Source organism: Microcebus murinus, chromosome 3 (assembly GCF_040939455.1).
Source record: "Microcebus murinus isolate Inina chromosome 3, M.murinus_Inina_mat1.0, whole genome shotgun sequence".
In the NCBI taxonomy this organism is placed as follows: Eukaryota; Metazoa; Chordata; class Mammalia; order Primates; family Cheirogaleidae; genus Microcebus; species Microcebus murinus.
The window spans coordinates 35,484,637-35,494,166 of record NC_134106.1 but is presented as its reverse complement, the minus strand read 5'-3'; the positions used below and the strand labels follow the sequence as shown (position 1 = coordinate 35,494,166).

Below are 9,530 nucleotides of genomic sequence, written 5' to 3'. Positions count from 1 at the left end.
GCTGATGTCTACTGCAACCAACTGAACGAAATGATGACGATGCTTGGGATGAAGCAGCTGAGATTGGTCAACAGAGACAGGCCAATCCCCTCGCAAGACAACACTTGATCACATGTCACACAAATAATGCTGCTCAAATTACAGAACCTGGACTTGGAAGCTCTCTGGCATCCACCATATTCACCAGCCCTTGCACCAACTGACTACCACTTCTTCCAGGCTTTGGATCACTTCTTGCAAGGAAAAATATTCAATTTTCAACAAGCTGTGGAAAATGCCTTTTGTGATTTCATCATCATTTGCTCTCTAGGCTTCTTTGCTGTTGGCATAAATGAGATGCCGTGAAGATGGCAAAACTGTTGATAGCTTAGGCGCATACTTTGATTAAGTGTGCTGCTACTTGTTTGAGATATAATAAACTTTTGATTTGAAATTGGACATTTCATATTCAATGACCTAATAGAATAACAACTATTTCAAGAAATGTTTGTTTCAGTTATGTGTGAGTACTCATATGTACTTGGTTCTAAAGTATAATGTATTTCGTACTATCAGTCCCTGCCGAAAATATTAGAAAAAATTACTATAGAGAACATTCTGTATGCACTCATCAGTTGACATGCACAAAATACTTCACAATAGCATTGTTAGAGTAAAAGCTGGAAATTACCCAAATGTCAAGAGGTAGTAGAATGGATACATAAATGTAGTATATTAAACAATGGCATACTATACAATTGAGTGAATGAAGAATTCAGTACCTTTTATGTGGGTGAATCCAAAAGCAATGTTGAAGGAAGCAAATTACTAGAGAATACATATACTATTCCATAAATAAAGTTTGAAATTGAACAAAACAAGATATTGCTTAGTGATATACATACACATGTGGTAAAACTATAAAGAAAAACAAGGACAGGTGATATAAAATTCAGAAAAATATTGACTAAAGGTTTAGGGAACTGAAAGCTTTCTCATTATTTCCCAAATTAATGCCGCTCAAGATAGTATCATGTCTGTTTCCTGATCTTACCCTCTATCCCAGCTCCTAGAGTAGTGTTTGGCACCTGGTTATTTTATTTATTTTTAAGAGACTGAGCCAGGTGTGGTGGCTAGTGCCTGTAATCCCAACTATTCAAGAGGCTGACAAGGGAGTGCCAACCCAAATAAATGACTTAGGCAAAAGTCTCAAAGGAGGTTTTTTTAAACCAGGATTATGAGGACACGCCTGGGAAAAACAGGAACTGCAGACAAGCTGTGGCTGTTTTTCCAAAGGGAAGGTTGAAACCTTCAGCATTTTAAAGGAGAGAAGAGATAAAATACAGAGAGAAGAATAAAAGGGGTGGGGGGGAGTTATGATGTACTGGCTACATTCTTCTGAGGTCCAAGAAATCTACATTTTTACATAAAATAAAGGAGTGAAGGACGTATCGATTATGTAGATGTCCCAGGGTAGGTGAAGAATATCTGATTCTGCCATGTCTCCCGTTCTGTTACCTGTAAGATAAACTTGTAATTCATTATTAATGTGGACTCAGATTGTCTTTAGTTTTAGGAGCCAGACATAGGTACAATCTGCACGTCCTTGCTTATGGGAGGTTAGCAAGAAATTTCCTTAATGAATGATCTGTGTGGGGCCAGTTCTTCACAGGTGTTTGAGACTGTGATTTTCTTTTTACAGGAAGATCCCTTGAACCCAGCAGTGCAAGGCCAGCCTGGACACCATAGCGAGACCCCATCTCTAGGTGGGAAAAAAAAAGCACCGAATTGTCTAATCATTTGTATGAACTGTGTAAAATATATATCCTAAATAAGGGGTAATTTTGAAGGTTAGCGCCTGGCCGCTGCAACCATAGAGTTAGTTCATTAACTATTTGCTGAATAAAAAAACGCACTTTGACATACGTTAGTTCATTTCAGCATTTCTCATTTTAGTCCAAATTCTTATCGTGGCTTCGGTTCAATCCCCGCCCCACCCCCTACCCATCTCACAGGCTCTAAAGTCGCTGGGCTTCTCGTTTCCAAGGCCCAGAGGTAGTTTTCTCCCCGTCTCTGCGCAGAGTAAACCGAGTAAAGGGATCAGGACAAAGGCGCTTCCTAGGCACCCAGTCCTGTGAAGATGATTAGGTTAGCGTTGTCGCAAGTGACTCCACTAGACCCAAAGCCCTAGGTAAAGCACAGGGCTAAGATAACGTCGCAGGTCAGCCAAATCCGCTGGCTACCGCCCACCTGCGGTGACGTCACGGCCTCGCCGAACTCCTGATTGGAGGCTCTGTATTCGGTCAATTCCCGCGATGATTTCTCCTCCGGTCCCCTGCCTCCCTCGCTGTGCCCTGACCCGGTAGTGCACTGCAGACCGAGTTGCGAGCCACGGAGACGCCGTAGGGCGACACCAGCTTCCGGCACTCGTCCAGACGACTGCGACTCTTCTCAGACGCCCACGGGCACGAGGTTTGGCTCCCAGGAGTTCTGTTTGCCAGACCCGCGGTAGCGCGTGACTCTCCTCCACTTGGCTTGTCCAGTTTGCTTGGGCCGCCTGGCGAGTCACACCAATGCTCATCTTTTAGTATTGCCACTTTTCATCTGTCATTCCTCTGGCCCCACGTGGTTCAGAAATCGCCCAGAGAATGTTTGGGGAAGTGAGCAAGACAGGTGTAGGTGGTAGTGAAGCAGCGTTCAAAAGGGAAGCAGTAAGTGGGACCCAGTAAATAACCCAGAGTTATTTACTGGGCACCTTCTGGCCACTGAACCAGGACCTTGCGGTGGATACAGGATTTTCCCAGTCATCAGGGAAAAGTCAGCCCAATTCATCAGGACACACGTTTAGGCATCCGTTGAACCTAAAACGTAATCATGGAGTCTATTTTTGTGTAGCCTTGAGGGTTCCAAAATCAAATTATCCTGCAAACTCACTAACCATTCACCAGAGAGTAATCTCCCCAGTTACCTTTCCTCAACGCCCTCTAACCTTGTATTATATGATGTGATGGTGTGCTGGAATGAGTATTAACAGGCTGAGAGGTATCGGAAGGTATAAAGCCTTTTAGGTGGGAATACGCTTCAGGAAGTGCAAAGCCCCTGAGATGGTGAAGAGGAGATTGAATTGAGAAGACCAGCAGAGAAAGGCAGGGTCAGATTATTTAGGGCCTTGAAGGCCAAACTCTCAAGTTTGGATTTTATTCTAAGTGTGATTGGAAGTCCATGGGAAATTTTAAGCAAGAGAATAATTAGATTTGATTAGAATTTTTAAAAGATTGTTTTAATAACTATGAAGAGAATGGACGCTTTGGAGGCCAGGATAGAAGTGAGGAGACCAGTTAGGAGGCCACTTCAAGGAGTCAAAGAGAAAAGTGTTCAGTCACCGTCTGTTTGGATAGTCCCAATGTTGGAAAATTCTCTGTTTAAAAGGTAGCTCATTCCATAGTGGGACCATAAACTTCTTCCTTTATATTGATTGAGCTGGAAACTGCCTCCCTGAAGCTTGCACTGACTTTTACTAATCCTATAGCAAGACAAAAAGAATCTACTTCCATTTTCTCCAAAACATTCCAGCAGCAATTTTAAGGAACTTCTCCTATCCTCTTTTCTCTAGACCAAATTCCTTTGGTTAACTGAGCTGTTTTCTGCAGGAGGTACTCTCTAGGACCTTCAGAAATGTTGTTTCTTGGAAACTCTATTGTTTGTTATGGCTCCTTAAAGTGTGGCCACTAGCACTGCACCTAATGTTCTACATGTCACCTGACCTGTTTGGATAACCAAGGAATCATGCACTCCCTTGATCTGGCTGACTTCTAATGTTGCTTTTAGCAGTCATGTTGTGCCGTTGGCTCACATATTGAGTTGTTTGAAACCATGTTTCACCTCCGATTCCCCATCCTGTATGTCTGTGTTTTTCCTAATCTAAATTTAGGCTTTTACATTTATTTCTATTTTATCTTGGTAAATTTCATATTGCTCATTATTCCAGTTTAATGAGCTGTTTTTCATCCTGATTCTGTCATTCAAGGTGTCCTTCTAGCTTTGTGCCTTTTATAAATGCATTGTTATGTCCTCTAATATTTGCATAATAAACACTGCTAACAATGCTAACTGCATCCAAAAAAGAACCCTATGCCATTTCAATAGTGTCTTCTTATCAGATGTCATGGGACTGTTAGTGTGTAGTGGTGTATAGTCTTTGAGTAAGATTGTTTAGCCCATTATGATCCCATTAATTTGTTAAAACAATCTCACAAGGATAGTATGCAAAAGTTTACTTTTTATTTTTGCATTTTTGCAGAAATCAAGATACAGTGGCACCTGCTGATCTGTTAGTCTATCAAGTCACCGAGGTTAGTTTGGCGCAATTTAATTTTGGAACAATCTATGGTGGTTTCTTTTAGTTTTACTAAAATGAAGATTTGCTGTGTTTTAAAATACAAAGACTGACTCATATAAGGTAAAAGTAACTTTAGACAATAAACTCTTCTTGAGCTTAAAAAATTTTTCTTTTTCAAAGCAGAAATCCTTAGACAGTGATTCTCAACCTGGGGCAGTTTTGCTCCCCAGGGGACATTTGACAATGTTTAGAGATAGTTTTTGATTGTCACAACTTGGAGGAGGATGATATTAGCATTTAATGAGTGATGTACTAAACATCTTATAGTGCACATACCAACACCCCTCAATAAAGACTTATCTGGCTCAAACTGTTAGTAGTGCTGAGGTTGAGAAACTCTGCATTAGCAATGCCTTAAAGTATTCTTTCTTGCAGTGACTACTATTCTATTTAAAATGGGTGTAAAGAAGAAGAAAGGAACACAACTTACTGCGTTGACCATTTGTCATCAGGACGTTGAAACTTTGAGATGTGAGTTCTGATTTCACTTATTTACTATATTTTCTAGTTTGTAAGTTGAGTATTTTAATCTGTGGGACCCCATAGCACATAATGTTCTAACGCTTCCTATTTAATTTTTCCATGTTTCTTACAGTCAGTTTTGGATGTAAGATGGTTTTTTAAAAATTCTATCGTCAGACTAAATTCTACCTGGTTTTTTTTTTCTTTTTTGGTTTGTAATCTTAAAAATTTTGTAGAATGCATAACAAATGCAAACTCATATTCATATATTGTTAAATCATTGAATAATTTTTTTTGTGTGTGTGTTATGTATAGTGTCTGCTGATGTGGAAGGGAAAAATCTAGCTTCTTTGCTCTTACGTTGTGTACAACTCACGGATGGAGTGTCACAAATCCAGTGTGTTAAACAGGTAAGCCTGAGTTGATATTCATGGGTACATCTAGAAGATTATCATGCTATTAGGGATTTTAAGAAATAACTGACAATTTGGATCTCAATTTAATATCAATTTATTAATGAAGAATAGGTGTTTTTTTTTCTTCTCATTGCATAAGATCCTTTTATTCAAAGCAGCAATAGAAGCCATATTCAGGCTTTTACCATGATTGTAACTGTAAATAGATAGGAGATAATTGTGTATGTATTTTTTTTTGTGGAGATAAATTTTAAAAGATTGTTTCTATTAATCTAAATCTTCAGAACTTTTTAGCAGATACATTTAAAAGTTAATTTAAAATATAAAGATTATCCTTATTAGTATTTTAATATTAGGATTTACTGTTTAAGTGTGTATGATACTTATTAGGAAAGCAATTAAATATAGTACAGGTTTTTAAATAGTGCTACAGATGTTTTATACCTTAAGCTGCTAATAGGTCTGTGATTCTCAGTGGAGGTGGGTCTAGAGGGTAAAGAGGGTATTGGGGACATGGGTTAAAAAAGTTAATAAATAGTGAAATAGGTGTTTAAATCAGTGTCCCTAACAGTGCAGTGTGGAAAACATTTCACATTATAATTAAGACTTAAAAGAGTATTTGTAACCATGTTACTTTGGTAGACTTGCTATTATAAAAAATTACTTTGAATTTTTTTGATTATAGATTGTGCCTTTACTGGAGAAAGTAAATAAAAATGGCCTGTGTGATCCCACTATTGAAAGTTCTTTGGATATTATAGCGAGCATTTATCTTTCTTTGAGTCTAAAGAATCCCTTGAAGAAAGTATTGGCAAGGTAAGAAAGGAAGGAAAGTTGGGTGTGATTAATGTCAAATTTGACCAAAAGTAATCACACCATCCTTGGTTTGATAAAACTGAACTAAAAATTTCATTCATAGGGTTTCTTCTTTATTTTGTTTGTTTGATTAATTGGTTTCAACTCTTTAAAACTGTAAAAAGCCTTCTTAGGTTACAGGCATTAGAGGCTGTAGGGTTTAGTCTGTGGGCTCTAGATTGATTACTCCTGGCTCAGTCCATTTATGTTTATTGGTTATGTTTAAATCTGTCATCTTGTTATTTTTTTCTCTCTTTGTCCTATCTATTCTTGGTTTAAATATGTAATTATACGGATAATACAGGACTATATGCTTGATGTAAAAATGTCAAGCAATATAGAAGTACACAAAATAAAAAATGAGGCTTCTATTTCACTCTTTCTGGCTTATGACTTGATAAAGGTTGTCACTTAACATTTTGGTATCTATTTAATATCTTTCTAGCCTTTTTAAAAAATTTATTTTTATTTCAGCATATTACGGGGGCACAAATGTTAAGGTTACGTATATTGCCCATGTCTCCCCTCCCTCCTTTCTAGGCTTTTCTTTGGGTTCAGCATATGTGTGTTATATTTTATTTTTTATTTTTTATATAAAGGGGATTACATTCTACATAATGCTCCGTGGCTTGTTCTTTTACTAAAGAATGTCTCAGAGGTTGATAAGTTTAAATCCAGAGTCTGGGTAGTTTTATATTCTTATAGATTGATGGAAAGAGTATAGAAGAGTTATTTGATTCAACACACACACACAAATACTAAAATCAATACTAGTAAAAATTTAAAAGCTTTAAGAAGAACCCAGGCTGAATGCGGTGGCTTACCCTTGTAATCCTAGCACTTTGCGGAGGCTGAGGTGGGAGGATTGCTTAAAGCCAAGAGTTTGAGACCAGCATGAACAACATAGTGACTCTGTCTCTACAATAAGTACAAAAATTAGCTAGGTGTGGTAGTGTGCACTTGTAGTCCAGCTACTTGGTAGACAGAGGCAGGAGGACGACTTGAGCCCAGGATTTTGAGGTTGCTGTGAGTTATGTTTTTATTTTTTTTGAGACAGAGTCTCACTCTATTGCTCGGGCTAGAGTGAGTGCCGTGACGTCAGCCTAGCTCACAGCAACCCCAATCTCCTGGGCTCAGGTGATCCTACTGCCTCAGCCTCCCGAGCAGCTGGGACTACAGACATGTGCCACCATGCCCGACTAATTTTTTGTATATATATTTTTGTTGGTCAATTAGTTTCTTTCTATTTTTAGTAGAGGTGGGGTCTTGCTCAGGTTGGTTTCGAACTCCTGACCTTGAGCAATCCACCCGCCTCAGCCTCCTAGAGTGCTAGGATTACAGGCATGAGCCACCGTGCCTGGCCTACTGTGTGAGTTACGATGACACCACTGCACTCTAGACCAGGCAACAGAGTGAGACCTTGTCTCAAAAAAACAAAAAAAACACCAAACAAAGAATATCTTAAAGATATTTCCATGTTAGTATAATCCTTTTTTTCTTTTTGTTAAAAAATTGTGCTAAAAACCACATAATGTAAAATTTATCATTTTAACCATTTTTAAATATAGTTCTATAGTGGTAAGTATATTTCATCATTGTGCAGTGGATCTCAAGAACGTTTTCATCTTGCAGAACTGAAACTTTATACCTGTTAACACCTCTTTCCTCTAGCACCTGGCAACCATCATTCTATTTTTTGTTTCTATAAATTTGATTACTTTAGATACCTTATATAAGAGGAATATTTATATTTGTATTTTTGTGACTGACTTAACTTCACTTGATGTTCTCAAGATTCATCCATATGGTAGCATATGACAGGATTTTCTTCCTTTGTAAGGCTGAATAATATTCCATTGTATGTATATACCATATTTAGTTCATCCCTTATCCTTTGATGGACATTTGGGTTGATTCTACCTCTTGTCTATTGTGAATAATGCTGCTATGTGCAAATATCTCTTCAAAACTCTGCTTTTAGTTCTTTTGGAAATATATCTAGAGGTGGGTTTGCCAGATCATAGGGTAATTCTATTTTTGGTTTTTTGAGAAACTGCCATACTATTTTCTGTAATGCAATATTTCACATTCCCAGAAGCAATCCTTATTCTTTCTAACAGTTATAATATTCCGTTATATGGATGTACCAAAATTTATATATACCATATATGTAGATATATGGTACATATTACATGACTCATATTACATGGTTTATTTAATTACTTCCCCATTGATATTTAGTTTATTTTCAGGTTTTCCTTATTCTGGCAATACTGCAATGATATTCTTTTTTTTTTACTTCAGCATATTATGGGGGTACAAACATTAAGGTTATATATATTGCCCTGCCCCTCCCCCAAGGGTTAGAGCTTTAAGTGTATCCATCCCCCAGATGGTGTGCATAGCACTCATTATGTATGTATATACCCATCCCCTCCTGCACCCTCCCACCTGCCCGATGCCCAATAAATGTTATTCCTATATGTCCACTTAGGTGTTGATCAGTGAAACGAATTTGATGGTGAGTATATGTGGTGCTTATTTTTCCATTCTTGGGATACTTCACTTAGTAGAATGGGTTCCAGCTCTATCCAGGAAAATACAAGAGGTGCTATATCACCATTGTTTCTTATAGCTAAATAGTACTACATGGTATACGTATACCACATTTTATTAAGCCACTCATGTATTGATGGGCACTTCCATTGTTTCCACATCTTTGCAATTGTGAATTATGCTGCTATAAACATTCTGTCTGTTTGCTCTCATGGCAGTTTCTTTGGCTGTGCAGAAGCCTTTTAATTTGATCAGGTCCCATGCAGGTGTCCTTTTTATAAAGTGACTTTTGTTCTTTTGTGTAGATGCCCAGTAATGGGATGCTGGATCAAATGGTAGATCTACTTGTATCGCTTTAAGGTATCTCCATATTGCTTTCCATAGAGGTTGAACTAGTTTGTAGTCCTACCAGCAATGTAAGAGTGTTCCTATCTCTCCACATCCATGCTAACATTTATTGTTTTGGGACTTGTTAATAAAGGCCATTCTCATTGGAGTTAAGTGATACCTCATTGTGGTTTTGATTTGTATTTCCCTGATGATTAGAGATGTTGAGCATTTTTTCATATGTTTGTTGGCCATTATTCTGTCTTCTTTTGGAAAGTTTCTGTTCGTGTCTTTTGCCCACTTTTTGATAGGGTTGTTTGATTTTTTTCTTGCTGATTTTCCTAAGTTGTAAATAGATTCTAGTTATCAGCCCTTTATTGGATGTGTAGCTTGTGAAAATTTTCTCCCATTCTGTAGGTCAGGAATCCTTAAACTATGGCCCAAGGGCCACATGTGGGTGTTTTTGCCCGTTTGTTTTTTTTACTTCAAAATAAAATATGTGCAGTGTGCATAGGAATTTGTTCATAGTTTTTTTT

General features: G+C 37.8%; 1 protein-coding gene across 3 annotated transcripts in view; it reads left to right on the top strand.

The window, feature by feature from the left end:
• Positions 1-2,327: 2,327 nt before the first annotated feature.
• THADA (THADA armadillo repeat containing) overlaps positions 2,328-9,530 on the top strand; it is a 325,009-nt gene continuing 317,806 nt past the window's right edge. For 2 of the 3 annotated variants that reach the window (XM_076000709.1, XM_020288594.2), the window contains exons 1-5: positions 2,328-2,451; positions 4,280-4,331; positions 4,754-4,849; positions 5,156-5,250; positions 5,942-6,072. In XM_076000709.1, coding sequence (XP_075856824.1) covers positions 4,774-4,849; positions 5,156-5,250; positions 5,942-6,072 — 302 coding nt within the window. In that variant the 5' untranslated portion in view covers positions 2,328-2,451; positions 4,280-4,331; positions 4,754-4,773. The remainder of the gene's footprint in view (positions 2,452-4,279; positions 4,332-4,753; positions 4,850-5,155; positions 5,251-5,941; positions 6,073-9,530) is intronic. The other variant, XM_076000708.1, reaches the window with a different exon arrangement.